The sequence below is a fragment of the Trachinotus anak genome, unplaced genomic scaffold, assembly GCF_046630095.1.
Source record: "Trachinotus anak isolate AG129_WGS33_773 ecotype Australia unplaced genomic scaffold, CSIRO_AGI_Tana_v1 ptg000005l, whole genome shotgun sequence".
Lineage (NCBI taxonomy): Eukaryota > Metazoa > Chordata > Actinopteri > Carangiformes > Carangidae > Trachinotus > Trachinotus anak.
Genome location: NW_027273856.1, coordinates 23,148,119 through 23,169,479, shown reverse-complemented (window position 1 = coordinate 23,169,479; position 21,361 = coordinate 23,148,119). Strand labels below are relative to the sequence as shown.

At 41.2% G+C, this 21,361-nt stretch overlaps 1 protein-coding gene across 5 annotated transcripts in view; it reads right to left on the bottom strand.

Annotated features, from left to right (window-relative positions):
* sgk1 (serum/glucocorticoid regulated kinase 1) overlaps window positions 1-21,361 on the bottom strand; it is a 35,907-nt gene that overhangs the window by 1,657 nt on the left and 12,889 nt on the right. The window contains exons 3-12 of one of the 5 annotated variants that reach the window (XM_071479060.1): window positions 14,592-14,807; window positions 11,188-11,251; window positions 2,832-2,907; window positions 2,541-2,616; window positions 2,194-2,382; window positions 1,946-2,077; window positions 922-1,158; window positions 712-807; window positions 284-439; window positions 91-180 (exon numbers count right to left, since the gene is read on the bottom strand). In XM_071479060.1, coding sequence (XP_071335161.1) covers window positions 91-180; window positions 284-439; window positions 712-807; window positions 922-1,158; window positions 1,946-2,077; window positions 2,194-2,382; window positions 2,541-2,616; window positions 2,832-2,907; window positions 11,188-11,251; window positions 14,592-14,807 — 1,332 coding nt within the window. The other 4 variants (XM_071479062.1, XM_071479063.1, XM_071479064.1 and 1 more) reach the window with 4 other exon arrangements.

Sequence of the window (21,361 nt, the reverse complement as noted above, 5' to 3'; positions counted from 1 at the left end):
AAAAGAAAAGGACTATAATGTAGAAAATCCTAAATCTGCATTCATCAGCACTTATTTGGGGGGGGGGGGGGGTATTAAAATGGAACATACCACGTTGGGGTTGAAGGGAGGGGTGATCTTCTTGGCATTGAGGTCATCCCAGTTGATGGGGGAGAAGAATATGTGGTTCTTAATTTCAATCTGGAAAAGAGAGTCACAAATAATTAAATAATGGTCTTTAACAGTGATAACATGTAAACAAACATATAGACACACACATAGACTCGCAAAACCAAACACTTACAAAGTCCTCTGTGCAGCCCAGCCTCTTGGTCCGGTCCTTCTGCAGCAGGCCCTCCAGCAAGTGTCTGGCTGCGTTGGAGATGTTGGGTTTCAGCTGCAGTGGCTTGTTCAGGATGTTGTCGTACATCTCCGCTGTGTTACGGCTGTAGAACGGAGGCTGAGGAGGGACAAAAGAAAATGATTAAGATCTTTGCAACAACAAAGAGCAAGGAATCCACATGACAAGCACTGATTGTATCATTTTAAATCATGCATAGATTCCTGTGCCAACACGTGGAACATAAATGATGCCAAAGAATTGCACCTTTGTTATTCAAAGTGTACAGAACAAGTACAATGTCAAATTAAACTATAGGCTGTATTTGTTATATTATAAACAATATATTGAGGATGGGATGTAACTACTATAAAACAATGAATGTTACTCACCAGGCCGTAGAGCATCTCATAGAGAACAGCTCCTAAACACCACCAGTCTACTGTCCTGTCATATGGCTGCTTGTGTAGCACCTCAGGAGCTAAATACTGTGGAGGGGCAAAGACAGGGAGAAGTGGTAAGAGTTACACACTGAATATTACAGAGTGCTGTCGAAACACAGAACCAATAGGGATCAGGATCACTAGAAATTTCATTCTTACCTCTGGCGTACCGCAGAAGGTGGACGTGGTCCCATTGGGTTCAATGTTCTCCTTGCACAGGCCAAAATCTGTGAGAATGATGTGTCCCTGGGAGTCCAACAGGATGTTTTCTGGCTTCAGGTCTCTGTAGACAATGTTGAGGGAGTGGAGGTAGCCCAGAGCGCTGGCGATCTCTGCAGCGTAGAACCTGGCTCTGGGCTCAAGGAAGCAGCGCTCTCTCTGTAGGTGGTAGAACAACTGGAAGAAAGGAAAAAAACAGGAAACAGGAGAGCAAAGGTTACTCAGTGCATACTTTTTCTTATGGTTAATCTACAGAAGGTCTGAAACTACAGCGACAGAAAGACATGTGCAGAGATAGGAAATTAGTACAAGAAAGACCAACAATAAAGGAACAGATACAGAGACAGAAAGGAAACTGGATGGGAGGATACAAAGAGGCAGGAAGGCGACAGCTTAAAAAGTTTGACAGGGGAGGACAGAGGACATGAGTGAAAGACCAGTAGGATGGAGAGAAAAAAAGAAGGGAAGAAAAGAGAAAGGGGAGAAGGGGAGTAAATGTGTCCTGTTTCCTGATAAGGGCCATATTTAATCAGCACTGTCTTTGCTCGTCCAACAATCACAGGAAATTAGCTCGATTAGACACACACTGAGTCTGAATGGCGCTGCTAATTTTGGCCCCCCGAGTCTCTCCCGCTGTCCCAACCCACCCCATGATTTCCTGAGAGGTGTTTCCTTTAGTGAAAGAGAGACAGAAAAAAAAAAGACAGAGCAACAGCCTCTGTTCTGCTTCTCATGACAGGATATCCCCTCTTGTCTGTCTCTGTCTCATCTGTATGTCTGATTATTACTCTGAATTTACAGCTTGTGACTATCTCCCTCCCCCCTTTTTCTTTCAGCTCTATCCAACGTAAGTTTTCCCCTTTCCTTGTTCAATCAGCTCCTTCCTTAAAATAGCTCAGCTTCTCCCCCCTCCTCTTTCATCTCTCCTCTTTCTTTTCTGCCTGCTGCTTAGCAAGTGACTCACCTCGCCTCCATTGATGTAGTCCAGGATAAAGTAGAGTTTGTCTGCTGTTTGGAAAGAATAGTGCAGGCCAACCAAGAACGGGTGCTTGACATTCTTTAGTAGCACATTCCTCTCTGACATGATGTGTTTCTCCTGAGGAACACAAAGAGCAAGGGTTAGTGATGTTGATGAGGAGAGACCATTTGCGGTATGAGTTTTGTTTGAGTGTTTCTAGTCCAGTCTAGTTTCTAGTGTGGGAATGCATTCACCTCCTTCTTCTTGAGAATGGCCTTTTTCTGTAAGACTTTGACTGCGTAGAACTGGTCGTCTGCGCGGTGGCGTGCCAGCAGGACCTTGCCAAAGCTGCCCTTGCCGATCACCTTGAGGAAGTGAAAGTCGCTGGGTTTGGCTGAAGGGTTGGAGGATGGACCGAGGTTGATCTGTTGGGATGGACTGGGCTGTGAGAGGGGGAAGGGAGAGAGAAAAGGATGGGGGAGTTAGAGCTATAACACAACTCCTAAATATATGGTGAGCACGTTAAGAGAGGAAATGATTGTGCATCTCGACATGTCAAAGAAGAAGCACACAATTCACCATTTAATTCAAATATACTTACAGGAGGAGAGGGGTTTGCGTTCATGAGTTCGGCATCCTGAGGTGGACTTAGGTTCAGAATAGACTGAACCTCGGGACTGAAAAAAACAAAGAAATAAAACTTCGTTCATCAAATAGGAAAATGATCCTTGGTTGTGTTTTTTTTTTTTTAAATGTGAATTAGCTGATTTGGGAGTCACATGAAGTCACAAAGTTTCTCCGGAGGACTGATAACTGGCATCTCTGCTTGTGTTTCCCAGTGTTTTGTCCTCCAGTGAAAGCAGAACAATAACATGAGTCAGATGGTACTCACTGCTTGCAGGCGTAGGAGTTTGTGGCAAGCCTCTGAATGAAGTCGTTCAGACCCATCCTCCTCTGTTTCATAAAAGCTGCAATGCAAAAGAGAAAAACAGGGGGGGAAAAGATATTTAGATGTTTAAATAAAAAAGCAAAAAGTTGTCCATTAATGTCATGAAGACTCTGCTTAAAATATCCAGTTATGACTCCATACCGGTGACTAAAGCCACTAGCCCTCTACATTTCGAGTAAGTCAGGACAGGCTTCTCTGTTTCTGTTTTGATCGTCATGATGAGTTAAACAGGCCCTCTGCACTCATCAGCTGGGCAAAGCCAAAATATTACTGACTTCCTCTTGGCTCTCGTTTTATAACAGGCCAGGAGGCGGGGAGGAGGGCGGAGCAGCCTCCCACCCCACCTCCACCTCCACCCCCAGCCAGAGGGCGTGATCCCCTGCAAACATTTCGTTCTGGTAAATGGGCCACAGGAGGATGATCGATCCCTTTCTCGACCAATCAGAGGTCGTTGCGCTCCCTGCGTGTCACAGCCGCACCTCACGATGTGCTTGCGTCAAAAACAGGGAGGAAAGAAAACTCCTTTACCGCAAGGCTGGTTTGCACTATTTGTACGTATGTTTGTGCAATGCCATAGCAACTTTGCTTAACATCCCATGTGTCACGAAGTCTGAAATTGTCACCAAGACAGCAAGTTTCCAGCTGCAGAAACAAATGTTATACAAGCTAATGACACCAAGCTGTGTCCACTGAGTTAACACATGGTGGAACTTCGTGTTCCAGGGGCCACAGAATAAATAACGCACATGGGGTGAAACTGCTCAAGATCGTTCTTGAGATTTGCCTGTCTAACCTGTCTCCCCTGTCTAACCCCCTTGAGTCTCCAAGTGGGTCCTGTACAAATAATCTGATAGTCTCCTAACGAAGCCTATCAGCTTAACTGTTTGGCTGCCTCTCAATTAAAACGGCCGGGAGTGACGCAGGTTATACAAAAGGCGAGAGGGAGAGCCTGAGCCGAGGGAGGCCAGATGCCAAGAAAAGCCGCCGGTAGTGGAAAAGTACAGACTGAGAAACTCCTGTCCCGAATACATCCAGCTCAAGAGTAAAAAAAAAAAAAAAGAGCTCAGATCCACAATCTGTTATAACCGGTAAGCCTCTCAGAGCAGCCAAAACACTTCAATGTGATGTTCAAAGATGAAATTCAGTGGGAAAAAAATGCCATCCAGAGCTGGGTTTTTGGCCGCTGGCACGCAGAGGACCACACGGGCTCAGTTAGGCACGGTTATGTAAGGCACCTGGTTCAAGCTCGATCGACACCCCTCAGAGGAATGAGGCTGTGTAAGGCGATATCACCTGAGAAGGCCGAGTGCAGTGAAACAGGCCACTGATAACCGTGAGTAAAAAGGAAGAAGAAAGCCACATTAAAAGTCCAGAGTGGAGCAACACTTCGAGGAAAAAGCACAGTGGGAACAATGTGAGCAAACAGCTGCGCAGAACAGCACAATGTAGGTACACCGCTGCAAAATGCAAACTACATGTAACACACACAAAAAAAAAACAAACAAACAAACAAAAAAAAAATCTAAACAAAGAAAATTACCTAAAATCCAGTTTTAATCAACTATTCTGCAGCCAAAAGCCACATCAGATTCAGTTTCCACGGAAAACAAACAAACCTTTCAGATCTGAGGGAGTTCGCATTTTGACTGGCTGCGGCTCCAGAGCTCAACAAGTTGCAAACTAGAGCTGCCAACGTTTCACTGGCACTTTTAGCGGAGCCCCTATCAGCGAGCTGTTTCCACAGATAACGGCATCATAAATCCAGGTCACGGGATTATGGGGTGAATGGATGGAGCGCCCCCCAAGTATGTCTGCCGGTGCCTTGTTCCCAGCCACACAGACACTCCACAGACACACACAGTGGGTTAACAGCTATAGCTTTGCTCTTACAAATGAAAAATATCCCAGTAGACCGGTTGCTGCAGAAATGCCACCGAGTCTCACAATAAGACCAATAGTTTCCCACAGGAGTGTTATGGGAGTTTTATAAAGATTTCTTGGATAAATCTTGGATAAATGTTGCTTTCAAATGAAAAGACAGACTACTCACACGTCAAGGCGGTCGTTTTGTCTTTCATGGGGATGCTTTGTTTTTCCCGAGTCACAACGAGGAGAGAGGCTATAGGTTCCTCGGTGGGGAGGTAATCGAACTACACTGCATTCTTCTTCTTGGAGACTTTCATCAAGCAAATTTTTTTTTTCTTTCTGTTCAGGGCGGAGACGTCCCGCCTCTATTTCCTTCCAGTTTTGTGTTTCACGCATGGTTGGATGAGTTCTCCTCAGGGCGGGGGATATGCTGCCTTCAATGCTCCTCAGGAGCTCCTACTTTCGAGTTTTGCCACTGGAAATATTGCAATAAACTCTAATTACGAATGAACAAAAGAAACAAATATGATTATTTATTTATTTCTGAAGTACCTGAAGTAACCTCTGTTCATGTGGCCATTATTGTACAGGTTTGCTGGGGCATCAACATGGACATACTGGTATAAACTAATGAAAGTGATGGATTTTTTTTTAATCCCAATATTAGTTTGTTGTGCCTGTAAATTAAATGGAAGTATTTGAAATGCTGTTTATTTAAAACACATGCTGCCAATGAATGGCTGCATTATTATACTGGTTCAACATTCATCAACATTTCACTTCAAACTGCACTATTCTTTAATTGTGAAAATTCAGCATCAAATGAAGGCAAAACTGGCTCATGCAAAAACTCCGGTTGTTAAAATTCCTCCTCTCTCTAATCATTTCATCTTCACCAGCCTGTATGCAAAAATTAATTTTAGCCATAGCCTGCTTCTATATGGTTGTTTGTATGTTTTCAGTTTTAATATGTTTTTTTTTTATATCTAAAGTTTGATTTTGTGGGTATTTATTTCTTGTATTTTGTTTGATTAGGATGGGAGCACTATACGTTTGTAGAGATGAATAAGCTGAACCTTTGAAACTTTGAGTGTAGCTTCTTAAGATGAAAAAACAAAGTATTTCAACTGTAATAGATTTTGTAAAACTTTTATTTATTCTAAGAAGTTTCACTCTCATTTTTAGAAATGCCGTGATCGCACTTACACTGTTGCACCTATTCACCCCTAGAAGCTGCCCAGCTGCCCGGTACAACCACAGCTTGATTCATTAGGCACTGAGCATGAGCAGCGGCGGGCGGAGGGTTATGGGCCTTGCTCATTGGTACCTCAGTGATGGTAATAAAGGTGCAAATGCTGCTTCTTCACTTTCCCTGTCCAGATTTATCCTTCCAGTCTGTGTTCGAACCAGCAATCGCAAATCAAAAGATAAGTGAGGGCAAGTGTGTGAAAATGTAGGCTATGCTTTTATGCGACAGCTACCCTGAGTGTAATCGTTATTAGACTGTGGAAACGCAGAGCCGAAGACAAGCACTGATTAAGGCTCATCCACAAATTATACAGAGTCAGGAAGATGTCTGTGCATGTGTGTGTGTGAGAGAGAGAGCGAGTGTGTATACTCTTTTGTTCCTGACCCCGGCCCTCTCTCAGAGAAAATCATTGTGGGGCTGCATGTATGACTTTGCAGTTTTTAAATATAGCATCCACTCTTTACTGCTGTCTCTGTTTCTCCCTTAACTCAGGTCAAATCTATTATTAATCTGTCCCCCACAGCCACCTGATGCACACACATTTTCACACACACACACTCACACTCACACATACGCAGAGCTGGAGGGCAAAACAAACTTTGCAGGGAGACTGACAGAGCATTCACACACACACACACACACACACACACACGGTTCCTAAAATAGAGCGAGAAAGGGCACATCAGGTACTTCCTAACTTCCCTCAAGGTGTCCAACACCCTCCTCCCTCGCTGACATGCCAAGAACTTCATGCATTTGGTTAGAAAAAGATATTTCTCCTTGAGACAGCACAGGTTGCAGCGATACAGTGCCAACCTTCCGTCTGTATTTATTATCTACCATATCTCCCCATCCACACTACAGCAGCAGTCCGTCTGGGACACAAACCGACATCTGTTATCAGCACTTGAAAGCATCACGAGCCAAACAAGTGAAACCTTGTGCATCACACACGGCCCTCTCAGAAGAGAGCAGTAAGAACGTGAGGAAGGTGCGTACTGGCACAGAAAAAGTGTTGACCTTGAAAACATAACATAAAGAGCTAAAAAATGTAGTCGCGAAAAAAAAGTCGTTACGTTACCTCCAATGGAGTGTGAGCACTGCTCTTGTGACTGCATCTGTGGTCATAGCCCAGAGTTGAATGAAATGAGAGAGAGGTGTTGAGAGAAGATCAGGAGAGAGGAAGAAAGAGAAAGAGAGAGAGAGAGAGAGAGAGGGTGCAATACTAACAAAAGCTCCACACAGTGTTTTTCCCTTCTGGCCGTCCTCCCCTTCTGAATTTACAGGCAGCTCCAGGCTCGGACCACGAACAAGAGGAGGCTCCACAATACTCAAGCTGTGTGCTTACTGCCTTTCTATGTCTGTGTGTGTGTGAGACACTTGTACGTTATGTAACCCCCTTGTGGCACTGTCATCATTGCCAAAGCCAGCATTGACTTTCTCACACACACACACAGACACACACACACACACACACCCCGGGGGTCATTTCATGAACGGACAGGAAGAGTTTCGCTGCAAGGGTTGAGGTGCAGGATATTAAAGTTGTAGTAGAAACACAAACACACACACACAAATGCTCCCTCAGCCCACCCACCTACAACAGCGTACCCACACATACACAAAGACCAGCACATGCCCATATTCGCGCTGTCTCCGGCAGATGACATCCATCCATCAGGTCCGCTCATGTCTGTCATCATTCTCCCTTCCCTCCATCTTGTAATGTCCGTTCTCTGTGCCGGGGATGATGAGTGTGTTTGTGGCTATGGTTGATCTGGCGATGAATGTGAATGAGCCTCGGTGGTGAGGAACCAAATGACACTGTTACATAAAGGCCTCAGCTATTCAGAGAGGACAGCTAGGCTTTTATTTTGCCACTGGATATGGTGAAGTGTCAGTGTGTGAGTGTGGCCTGCTTGGCTTGCTAGGCTCCCATAAAGTAGCCTACTTATCCATTCAGCTACCTCAGTTGGTCATGTGACCTCCATTGTACAGATTTGTTGAGGCTCTTCCTGGTTTGGTTTTTAAAATTCTTCCAGGAAATTATAAGGCCCTCGTGAATCCATAAAAGAATGATTTACTTTTTAGGGCATTTTATGTGTTTATTATTAGACTTTGCACAGAGATGACATTTTGGTGCATCCTCGTTCTTTAATGAGGTCATGATTGAGGGTGAGGATTTAGGTTTTGGATTAAGGCTAGAATTATAATATTCAAAGGTGAGTTTAAGGGACAGGAGGTGTATTAAATCTGAATGCAGTGTACACACTCAAGTCTGTCTCTGTTAAAGCTGTAAATCTTCAGGGTATAAGGACAACAAACATTCAACAAACTGTCAAATGACTCTGGTTTGGGAGTGCCTTTATGAATTAAATGTGGATCTTTTTGTTGTAATGTATGTGTATGTGCATGTCTTTGTGTAGGTGTGTTTGCCTGTTTAAGCTCCGTGGGGCAGGTGAGTGATGCATCATAAATGGTGGGAGAAAAGAGTAAATAACAGCTTCAGAAAAGGAGCCGTTGATAGTATTTCGTGTCGCTGAGAACAAAAGAGCAAAGAACACACACACACACACACACATACACAAACTCAGGCTTAGTAATCACATGTTATATAAACCTGTTGACATCTGAGAACCAAAACCACTGTAACTCGGTGTGCATATGCTGATTAGCTGTACTGCAGCAAGTTGATGAACATACTAATGTGGTGTAATGAGGGTGTCCTCAGCAGATGCTTTGTTACATAAGACCACTCTGTACTTTCTCTTTGAGAACTCAGACATGAGGCAGGTCTCACAAAGATATTTTAGATTTGTCTGAAGTCTTGGGCCAGTCTTCGTTTTGCTCTAGGATTAGTCTACAGTTTCCCAAAAATGAAGACTAACACATTTCAGGCCTAAAAAGATTAACAACCCAATCCCCACACTAACTTTCAACTAAGCCTTGTGTCCATGGTAACAATCAATAACCAGTGTGATCAAATGACAAAAAATAACCAAAGAACAATGTTGAAGAGAGAACAATGAGAAGAAAAAGAGTTTTTAGAGAGCTTAGATAGAGATTTTATTCTACAGCAGGTTTTTGGTATGAATTCTTCCAGCAAAATGTCCCTGTTACCCTTGAATTCATCCAAAAAGTCAAACACTTTCAAATAGACTGAATGGACCTGAGTGGCTCTACATGTCAGCCATGTTCTTTAGTTTGAAAGAAGGCTTAATTTATCCAGAAATCCTCACAAATTAACCCTACTTAAGAGAGTAAGGAGATAGATATCTTTGTGCAAGTGATGAATTTAGATGTTTATCTTAAGTCTAAATAGTTAGAGCCACAATCAAAGTCTATTTTTGGGAAACTGACCAATGATTTGCTATTCTCTATGATTATTATTACTGGATCTATACCTCACTTTCTATTATTCTCTGCAGCTCCTTGCATCACACATGTCACTGCATCACCATAAACGACTCAGATGTGTGACACTCTTCAATTTAAAAGTGCTTCTGAAACCGCTAATTGCTGAACTTGGAAAGACAGGGTGTAGCAGCATCGCGGCCGAGGCCACAGGAACAGCTTGTCACCAGCTCAGCTAATTGCTTGGATTTCTCTCGGAAAACTCCCATAATTAACAGGCCGACTACTCCCAGTGAAAAACATTTTCATCAGAATAGGGCTCTTGTCACATTCATTTCTTGGAGATGTTCCAGCAGACAGCAGATACCTGCAGATCTGCCACAAACACGTCAGCACTTTGAGTATTTCCATTTTCTGTCTCTTTGTATTTACACTTTACACATCTTTAGTTTTTTAGTTACTTTATAGATAAAGATTTTACATACAAACATATAATGAGGTCATGATACATATAATATGTAGCACTGTTTAATTAAACTAACCAACAGTACATAAAATAGTTGAAGCTGGTCATACCTTGACCAATTAAAATAGTAACGTCAACAGTGAAATGCTAGTTACATATTAGTAATAACTATCCGACAATAAGATATATAATAGTATAACACCCACAGATGCAAGACTGCTTTTATTTTTGATACTTTATATGCATTTTGCTGATAATAATTCTGCTTTTACTGAAGTGACATTTTAATACAGTACTTTACTTGTTATGGATCATTTTTATTTTGCAGTATTGCTTCCTCCACCACTAGTGATAAGGATGTGCACACTATCCAAGAGTAGAAATGAATGGTTCTATGTGGAAAAGCAAAATAATGTTATTGCAATGCAACACAATGCATTGGAATAATGTTAAATGTTAGTTAGAATTTGATCATTTTCTCAGTCCAGATAGAAAAATAAGTTAGTTCACACACACTCATGCATATGCACACACCTAAATACACTCACGAGAAGAGCTCGTGTCTGCAAGATTCCCAGCACAGGTAAAGGTAAAGGTACCAAAGGTAAAGGTAACAAAAGGGACTTTAATCAAGAGGGAATACTGTAGATAGGCTATATGCCAAAATGTCACACACACACTCAGACTGTGCCCTTTGGATTGGACTGTGATGTGTGGCAGAAATAATGGGCATGATGGAAAATTAAAGTACAGTCACTTGCAGTTATGTCAGCTATAAACCGATTATGGACTCTTGCCCAGTGACACACATGTAAGCACAGAAGCACAGCAAGATATGCACATGCTTCTGCTGCAGTGAAGCTGTAAACAGAAAAGGTCACTGTGTCATGTGTATGATGATCAGTCCTGTGTATTGTGCCTCTAAGTACTGTTTTGCGAGTTTCCACAAAACAACAAATAGTAATCTGGGTTTATGGACAACAGTTATTATCCTGTTTAGAGGTTGGATTAGAGGGCCAAGTGGTGAGGTAAGGTAACGTGGCAAAGTGTGTGTCTGCAGGCTGAATCATTTTTGCCTCCACAGCCGTCAGGTTTGGACACCAGGGAAACAACAAACAAGAGAAAAACAGACAGAGAATGAATGGGAGAAGATCATTTTGGATTGATGGTGAAAATAAACTTAACTGCAGATAATAAAGAGAAATGAGCCGCCAGTGACAGAGGGAGGTGATGGAGAAAGATAACACAGGAGGGAGAGTCTGTGCAGCGGAGTCACAGTGTGAAAGATGGATGGGGGGAAAAAAGGAGAGACAGGAGGAAAAATACAAAATACAAAACAACAGGCTTAGTTGGTGGTGACTTACTGTTGTCGCCAGGGCAACAGTAGCTGTCTGGGTCTGACTCATTGTGGTAGTACAGGTCCATCGCCTGGGAGAGAAATATGGCATTGCTTAGTAAAGAGAACACAAACACTCAAACCACAAACACAAGCAGATGAAAAGTTGGACATAGTTTGTTTCAGCCTAGTGAGCTACAGCACACAAACAACTTGTAGGAAACAAAACAAAATACCCATGAAGCTGTATTCAAGCACAAATAAGTGACATGTCGCTGCATCTGCACTGACATTAGTGTTTCAGACTGTGCGTCCAAGCCTGCAAATCCAGTTTAGCTTTTGTTTGAACTCAGTTTAATGGTAATAGGTGTTGCACAGCCTGTGGAACCTGTACAGCCCTTAGGCATATAACATCATTTCCAATGCCATCTGATAATTAGGCTAGCTAAATAAGCTACAATCTAGACCAGGCGACACAAGACAAATCTGAAGGGTCACTACATGATTAACAGGACAGGGAAGTAGAGAAGACATATTTTTGCCAAATTATCTTTCTTTTGATTTTATTCTAATCATAGTTTTTTCTTCTTGTAAGTTAAAACGGTTACATGTCACAAAGTATGGAAAGCACTGATCTAAGCTGCTTTTTCTTGGCTCTTGACAAGTTTTGGCGTACAGAGACAACACGAGTCATGACCTTTCTGAACAGCAGCACCCTAAATCAGCATTTCCAAAACCACTGGTTCCTGACCCAGACTGGTTCATGCCCCAGTTTCAGTTGGTTTCCCACGTGATGTGTTTTAATGAAGCTGAGTTTCCAGGGTGAGACTGCATTAAATCATGTGGACTCCTGTGCTGAAAGTGGTGAGAAACCTCTGCTCTATAACATGACAAGATTGTGCTTTAGTTTCAAACTGACCGGTCTTAATGAGTTTGGGCCAAGGAATGAAACAGGACATCTGCTTCATGACACCACAATGTGCTTATTTACCTCCTATATGCTCTATATACGCTTATAAAGTCTTATAAATGATGTAAAATTTTAATCTGAAAAGTAATGAGTAATTGCTGGTTAACTAACAGTTAACTAAATGAAGGAAACTTAAATATTTCCATCAACATTTGGAGAAACAGAAGTTCTTTACAACTGTCCTTAAGTAAAGCACTTGAGTGAATGTTTGTATTTTCTAGTACTGCATGTGCAGTTGGGTGTGTGTGTGTGTGTGTTTGTGTGTGAGAGTTGATCTTTGACTTGGCCCATTTGATTATAAAACTCAATACAATGATCTATACATGGCTACATGGTTCAGAAATATGCAAGTAAACATACATGTAGATAAGTCTCAATAGCAGCTACTGAAGTCTGTCCCACTTACACGTTTCACACACAGTAACAGTATAACTGGCAGCTGTCACTGGACCAGCAGCATTCATATCTCAGGACATTCCCATGAAACTTGCACTGTCGTGTTAGATATGAGTTTTTCGAGATGTCGCTGTCAGTCATCAACTTTTCAAAGTGTCTCTGTTAAATACACTCTTAGCCTAGTTTTGCTATTCCACGCAGCAGCTCTGAAAACTTATCGCAGCTCTCAGTATTCTCCCATGGGTGTTTTCTGAGAACAAGACAAGCTGAGGCATGTGTGTGTTTGTGTGTGTTTGTGTATGTGTGTGTGTGTGTGTGTGTGTGTGTGTGTGTATATGTGTGTGTGTGTGTGTGTGTTTGTGTGTGCATGAGTTGTTTCAATCTCATCAGTAAGTCATTCAGAGACGCTGCTTCCAACGGCCTGCCTATCATTGCTGGTCATTTCATCTCTGTATAAGTCTTAATATAGCTGACAGTAGCCACGTCTATCAAATCTTTTCCTCTCAGATACACACACACACACACACACAAACACACACACACAAACACACACACATAGCTAGCGGTTCATATCCCCTCGTACTGTCTACATTTCCTCACTGTCACAATCACTTCACCAACCATGCCCCTTTGTCCTTTCCCTCCCTTTGCCTCACTTCAGTCATGCCCTTCCTCTCTCTTACTTCAGGTTGTTTATTGATTCAGTAAAGAGATCCGATGGAGTAGTATCCATAGTGATGGCGAATCTAGGCTTTCTGTTCATTAATATTTCATGGCGGATTTATTTTTCCAACACAAGACAGAAAGTTTGGGTTGTTGGTTCAGCAGCGGCGAAGAGAGACATCTGGGAAATAGTTTTTGTCTTTGTAAGGGTCAAGGAGATGTAGAGGCCTGCATGACTCAACTGTGAGTCATATGACAAAACTCATTTTACAGTAAAAAGGCTAGAAATGTTTTGATTTTTGCCGTCAAAGAAATTAGTACATTTCTTTGGATGTTTCTCCTTAGTTTTTGTTCAAGAAAAGATGAGGGAAATAAAAGAAATGCAAATAGGCACCATATTTTATTAACACAGATGTGAAAAATCTTGTTTTTCTACATTTTCCAGTATTATGGAATTATTGTGTTTCATAATTTTATATATTTTGACACTATATTTTAGGAAATAGTCAAATTCCCAATAAAATAAAGCTGAATTAAGCCAAATAACTATGAATCATTTCTTATGTTATGAAATAAGAACTTACTTTCCAGATGTGTTTCATTTTGTAGAAGTGCAGAGAAGGTGCAAAGCAACTCAGACACAGAGAGAAATGTTAAATATCATATTGCACTACTGTTAGCTTGCTACACAGTTGCCTGTATAGTACTTATAAGTGTGAATTTTCCTTCATTTGTCTAAATCAAGCCATTTCTTCATGCTCCTCCAACTGTCTAATAACAGAAACAGAAGTATTAAAAATGGTGGAAAGCTACACGAAAGACAAAATAGTTGTCTAATGGGCCTTTCTCTAAACTGCTGGTCCCAAACTTTTTCATGTTAAATACAGAATCACTACAGGTCATAAACTGTGAAATAACTTCCTGACAATTAGGTACTGTTAAAAGTGGTTCATGTTGAATACCAATTGGCAGTATCGGTCAGCATTAAATGTGGTGTGGTGTCAGCACTGCAGTGAACAGAGCCAAATGATCTGTGGCCAAAGTGCAGGTGAATCAGAAAAATAAACTGCATATGAAGCAGTGTTGCACAAACCCAGGGCTGTGTATTGTTTCAAATAATAACTTCAACTAATAATGCCCTATAAGTATTTACATTAACTGCCAGTTGATGTTATTATGTAATTAACCATTTGTTTACCCCATGTAACCCAGAGAAAAAACATCTGTTGTAATTTAACAAGATGTTATAAAAAGATGTTGACAATTCATAATTTCTCTAGAGATTCCCTGAACTCCCTCATCAAGGACACCTGGAAGTCCCCTGCTTTGTGATCCACTGATTACTGTGATAAATGAGTGTTTGCTACCTGTAATTTAATTAGCTGCAGACACAACGAACTTGCCTGTGTGCGTTGGCGTGGCTGCCAGATATCCTCCAGGGCGTAGCTTATGTAGGGACCACTGCAGATGGAGCATTCCAGCATGACCGGGCTGGCCAGGAGGGGTGAGGCGTGGACTCCCCACGACTGACAACCTCCCAGGTGGACGTCTGAGTCTGCGTCTTTCTGCTTGGCTGTGCCGTCGCTGTGATGGCGAGCAAGCATCTTCCACTTCCTGACCTGCAACAATAAGATCAATCATGTTTTTTTCCATTAGGCCGATAAAGTTTAAAACCAAACATGTGGAATAGATGTCTCAGCATCTCAGAGAAATGGGTCACAAGCTTATCGGCAGCATCTAAAGAGACTGACATAAGCACACTGCTGTAACCCACAGTGAGTCTTACTTCCAACCCAAGCCCCAAGTGGGAGTTCATGAATTTAATGATGAATAATGATTTTAATGCACTTATCATAACATTCATTTGGTTGACATCTACTCTCAACCATATACACGCTTAAAAACAATAAATGCTATTGGCAATCGGATGTCAACTTATAAAGTTTTGTTGGTGGTTCAGAACTTTGCAGATAAACTTCCTCCTACATCTTGTCACAACTTGTCATCAAACTGATAACAGGTTTGGTTGTCATTGATATTTAGCAGATACATGCCTGATGTGTTTCCTTGTCATAACCTTTTCATATCATTCCTGTTACATATATCACCTCTATAATAAACAAGAGACCCATTCTTTAGCATTTTCATTATATTCATCATATTTCATTCTGAGACTTTATTATCTATTTCCCTTATAACTGAAGTAAACTAAAAGACATGTGCCACTGGGGAGCCTATTATACATCAACACCATTACACTTTTTAAAGAGTGACAGAGGTCATCTTAATTAAAGTCACTGATGGACCAAACTAAAATATAAAGATATGACAGAGATCAAGGAAACAACTACTGTGTGTACTTGTACGTGCTGTAAGTTCTGAAGAATGCATACATGAGTTATTCTAATCCTTCAAAATGTCAAATTTCATATAAAGCATATATCAAGATCAGCTATGAAATTACCACAGCTGCAGCCGTGACTCTATGAGTGAATAGTTGAGGCTCGTGTTTGCATTGCACATGAGGCAGTCTGAGTGAGCCAGTCTCAGCCTTCCCAGTAATCTCTTCTCATGTGACAGGAGCACAGTGACACGCTCTCCTGAGAAAAAGTTTTCCCCACAAACTTCTCTTCTCAATCATCATTTAGCAGGTGACGAGCATAAAACACAAATACCCTAAAAGCACACACACACGCGCGCGCGCGGAGGAGAGAGAAGGCGTGAGAGAGGAATATAAGATATGCGGGACAATGGAAGGTAAGGTCAAGGTGCACATAGTTCTTGAGGGTAGTGAGTTGCATAGATGGATGTGTTAGTGACCCAGAATGGCTGTTATGTAAGGTAAATGGCGTCCTTGGCACACAGGGTGGACAGGTTCAGTGACTGCAGCCATATCAAATGAGTCTTATCAAGGCCTCTATCCGTGGCTGCTGCTCAGCTGGACCTCTACATTACCACAACTTGGCATGGAGAAATGTGTGTGTTTGAGATTATGTGTGCGCGTGTGTGTGTGTGTGTGTGTGTGTATGTGTGCAAGTGTATTTGAGTCCAAACTTGCAAGTCGGCGAAAAACTGTCCCTGTGTGTCAATGGTTGTTCCCTTGACTGTAATTATAGCTCGGTGCTGGAAGGACAGAATGGATCCGAACAATTACTGAGGGTGTCAAGTACAACATGATAGCATTCTGTCATAACAGTGTGTGTGTGTGTGTGTGTGTGTGTGTTATCTGTGTCTACTGAGGAAATTAAACTGTATTGTTAACACATATTACTATTAAAATGTTAAAGGAATAGTCCTACATTTTAGGAAATATTGGAAGTAATACCAGCACCTCTATAGCTCAGTAATGAACATGTTTTATACATTTTTTTTTATTTAACCAGTAAAATGAATACAGCCAGAATCAGCAAACACACCTTAAAATCAATAATAATAACAGCATTTCATTGTGTAAAAGTGATTCTAAAAATGGCTTTTTATCAAAATTCTGTGATTACTTTGCTGTCTGTTCATTAAAACACAAATTGTATATGAATGATTTTGTTCTCAGTTACAGTTTTTTTCTTCTGAATTTACATTGCCACATTTTTCACATTGTTTTGCATAAAAATTCACACCTTTATCTTTTCTCAGTGTATTTATGTATTTATTGGCAAATTCAAATCATAAACAGGAAAGACATCTGGGACAGAGCGGAGGAATCTGCGTGTTTGTTTCTAAACTGTTGGTCATAAAAATTCTTCATCTAAGCAATATTTCATCATAGTTATGTATGTACAGACCCATAAACTGCTCTTTATTAGGCTCTAATGTACATGTTTATCATGCAATTTATCATCCTTTATTGTATGGCCTCTAACTGAACCTTGTTCCAGAGAGGGAATGATGCATTCTTTCAGCGGGTAAGAAAATATGTGGACAGGAAGTACAACAAACACACACACACACACACACACACACACACACACACACAGATATGTGAATACCATGTCCAGACTCCCTCTCCTCTTAACCCCTTTTCCCTGCCCATTGACCTGGTTTTGTTCTACAACCCTTTAAGACAACAGTGGCCCTGCTATTATTCAGGTTACTCCTATAAGATCTGTCCTTTTACCTCATAAACTCAGGATGTAATATAGTCCAGGGAAATTCTCATTCTATGGCCAGGATGTTCACATCATCCCCAAAACTCCATAAATCAAGAAATAAAAACATCACATGCGGCATATCCAGATTTCGTGACCCCTTTTCTCTGTCTCTGCCACCTCACTCACCTCTTTGCCCTTTGCCTTTGCATGAGTTCTATACAGATTATCTTTGAAAAACAACTTTTTAGTCACTAAAAAAGTTATGTAACATCGTCACCTAAAGATTTGCCCTTTACTCTCCATAAACAGCACAGTATATTAAAGCAACATCTCAAAATAGTGCAGTCCTATTTGACATTGCAGTGCCTCACACTGCATCAACATATCAACATTTCAAATCTACCAGAAAGACATTTGTAATTTAATGTAATGTCAAGTGTTAGAGTGAGTCTGTTGAGCTTTACTTAAATGTTAGGATTTGCTTTAGTAGCCTTATGCTGCAGCAGTTAATGTGGCCTCAAGTTGTTAGCCTCAAGCAGAAATGAGAAGCAGGCTACAGAGGTCTGGTAAGCTCACTTCCTTCTAACTCCACACCCTTTTTTTTTTTTTTTTTTTTTTCAGATTTTGAAATTTGCCGTCTTCAGCTCCAACCGAGGCTGACTCAAGTCACGTGACTTGTGGCAATTTGTCAGACTTTGTGGCATGAAAGGGTTTAAAAAGGCTTTAGAAAAGCTTCATTTTCAGTGACTTCACAACAAGGGAAAGGCACTAGCTAATACCAGTTATGGGGGGTGATACCGTGGTTATGCATGATAAGTGATTAGTATACTGTACAGCACCTGGTAATAATTAGCACTCAGGCTAATGCAGTCATGTAGCTCCCTCTAGAACTGTGTTCACAGCAGTGTTATTAGCCAGTCTAACCATGGCCCTCTATCCTGCTAACCCTGTTTCCGCCTTGTCCTTACCCCTTTCTGTCCTCCACCAGCTCCCCATGGTGCATTACTCTACCTCCACCAGGCTCTGTGATGTTCCACATATGTCTGAGCATCAAAGAGTAATGAAATGAGGGGAAAGCGAGAGCGCATCAGTGGGGGGGAATGATAAAGTAGAATGAGGGAATGAGGTGCACGCAGAGATGTGGGGACAAAGAAAAATATGTTTGAAAGACAAAAAGATAAACAGAGAGAATGAGAGTGCAAGATAGTCTTACATAAGCCATCCCATTCTCTGTCAGAGATAAAACTTGCTTATTAACACCAAGGTCACAGTTCTTTCTACTCCCTTTCTTTTCCCCGCTTTTGTTCCTAGATCACAAACACGGGTCTTAAAATGAATGAGCGAGGGGGAAAGTCAGAGCCCAAAGGGCAGAGAATCAAAGAAGTTTGATTCAAGCAATCCAAATGGAATACCAGCACCAAGTGTACAGTATCTCCCATGGGAGATTAAGCCTCAGAAATACTGTCTAGAGTAAGCAACAGAGGAAGAGGGAAGTCAACCTAAAAAAGAGAGCGGGTATCTGAGAAACAAGACAGCAGGACTAAAAAAATTTTAATATTATTTTTGAATAGGGATGGACCAAAGGGTAAGTTTGGGATTTCAAGATTGGGATATTGACCCTAAGCTGCTTTCAGGTTTGCAGCCACTTTTATCCTCTTGGGTCATTTTTTCATCTTTAAATCCTGAGGAGCAATGAGACAAGGTCTCTCAACCCTGACTTTACGGCAAACACATTAATATTCATGGTCATCCACTGTGCCTCAACTCATTCAAGTTTTCTTGGGAATTAAAACAGCTGCCCCCACCCTGGAATTTTTTCTGCATCTCCTCCCATATTTCTCTGTCTTTCTTCCTCTTTTTGTTTCATCTCTATAAACAGAAAGCGGAGAATATATCTGTGTGGCAGTGAGCCTATTTATTTGCTGCAGGGGCTATTATGAGATTTGTTTCATTCTCCTTTGTTTTGACACTAAACCTCACCTCCTGTCACACTGAGATAGTCATAACAACCCAAACATTTCACATTGCATGAGCACAGTTTGACTAAATTGGCCAAAGGTGAAAAAAGCGGATCACAGACTTTAAAAACACAGTGCAGTATATTCACAGACAAGGCTGATCTTGTTTTAGAGGTTTGTGGTTAAAATGATTTGATTACCTCATTTTGACAGAAGTCAAAGGATGTAAACTTTCTCTTGTATAATAAAAGTGTATATTTATGTCACAGATTTGTGACTGACCTAATATACCTGACCTAATAATGCCTGTGATTTGTGTCATTCTTCCTTCTTATCTCTCGGCAACTCGTTAAAGACACACAGAGATTTAATCATTAGCACTAAACACAAAGACTGACTGTATTGTAACGATTTTTCAGGTATTTAGTCATTAATCAAAGGACTGGACGCAATTGAATTTTGACCTTATCACCTTTCTAATAGATTGCTTTGGTAATGGCTACCTGCTGGTGGTGCTAAATGAAAAAGTCAGGGATCACCAAAGTCAGAGGAATTTATCCTCTGGGGAACATGAATGTCTGTAAAGAATGTCATAGCACTCCCAAAGTTGCTGAGCTATTTCAGTCTGAACCAAAGTGGTGAAGCAACCAAATCCAAACTTGACCCGAAGCAATCTGCTATTAGATGTATTACATTAGCATGATATGCTAATGTTCATAGCTTCCTTTTTTTCTTTTTTTTTTTTTTTTTGCTACATTAGAATTTTGTTTGTGGACTTTCAAGGATTTCGTGCCACGAAGCCACGTCTTTAGGCCGACTTCCACTGGAAAAGAAGGAACAGTAAAACTAATAGGTTTTACAATCCAACAGAATGCAGTATGTAGTAACAAAGCACAATCACAGTAGCTTGTTGTTGTGCACCAGTAATGCCATGAGTAAGCATATTGTCCATCTGGTAGCAGATCAGGTCAAATTTAAGCCCAACTGTCGAGTGTGAGCCATAAGCCTAAAAATCTCAGTGCACAAAGCAGTTTCAACAGAGCTGAGTATGTGAATGGGATAGAAAAAAAAAGAAGTTACACTGCATAGTCAGGCTGCTGAGCCTCTGTAGCGCAGTTTTGGCTTTAGTTCTGGAACATCAAGATGGAAGAGGGGATTAGCCGGGTTCTCAGGGTAGATTAGAACAACAATAATTCCCAAATTCCCTCAGAATGAGACTCGGAAGGGAGGGTGCTCCATTTTTTTTCTAGTGGGCCAAGGTCAGCAAAAAGAAAGGGGGAGGGAGGGGGGAGAGGGGGTGCATCAGGGAAAGAGGTATTGATGCCGGTGGATCTCCCAGATATTGAGGGTTTAATCCACAGGAGGTGCAGAAGGTGATACAGCATTTTTTTTATACCTCCCTTTTGCACTTTGTGAACGTCAAGTGACTGATTACACACTAAATATATCCTATATCACTGTCCATTTGATATCAGATAATAGAATTAAACTTACATCTTAACTGGGGAAGGAAAAAATGTATCATCTCTTAAGTCAAAATGATGACTATTATCAGTTTCCCCCAATCATTTTGCCTCCTTTGTCAGCTGTTCTTGCATTGAAACCCTGAAAATAAATAAAGTCATAAAATAAAGTCACCATGTATGTATGCCCCTCCCAACATACCTCAAATGCTTTCTCTAACTCTATAAAACCTGACGCAGATTAGTCAGAATGACTCGTAACATCACAAAAAAACCTGTCACGCTTTTCTTTCTTCAGCTCCCCTTAGTTTAATGTATCCAGGGTTGGCTGAAACACTACAAAGCTATTTCACACATCCCGCTGTATGACAAGAAATAAACTGTAGTCAAGGTATGAGGTGCTACCTCCACGCCTATTTACCTCCTTTTTGTGTTTTGGCAGAAAAACAGCCTGTATAATCCTGCAGTAACAATGAAAACAAATGTACATTTTGGGATGTGTATATATACAGTACATCTACTGTGAGCAAAGAGGAGAGATCATGCAAGGAAAACAATCCCAAGTTTATTGCTCCAACCACATTCTTCCATTGCCAGAGTACTTGGCTCTGGAACAAAAGCATAGCTAAGGATTAGCAGTTTTCCATTGCTGAGTGTATGCTAA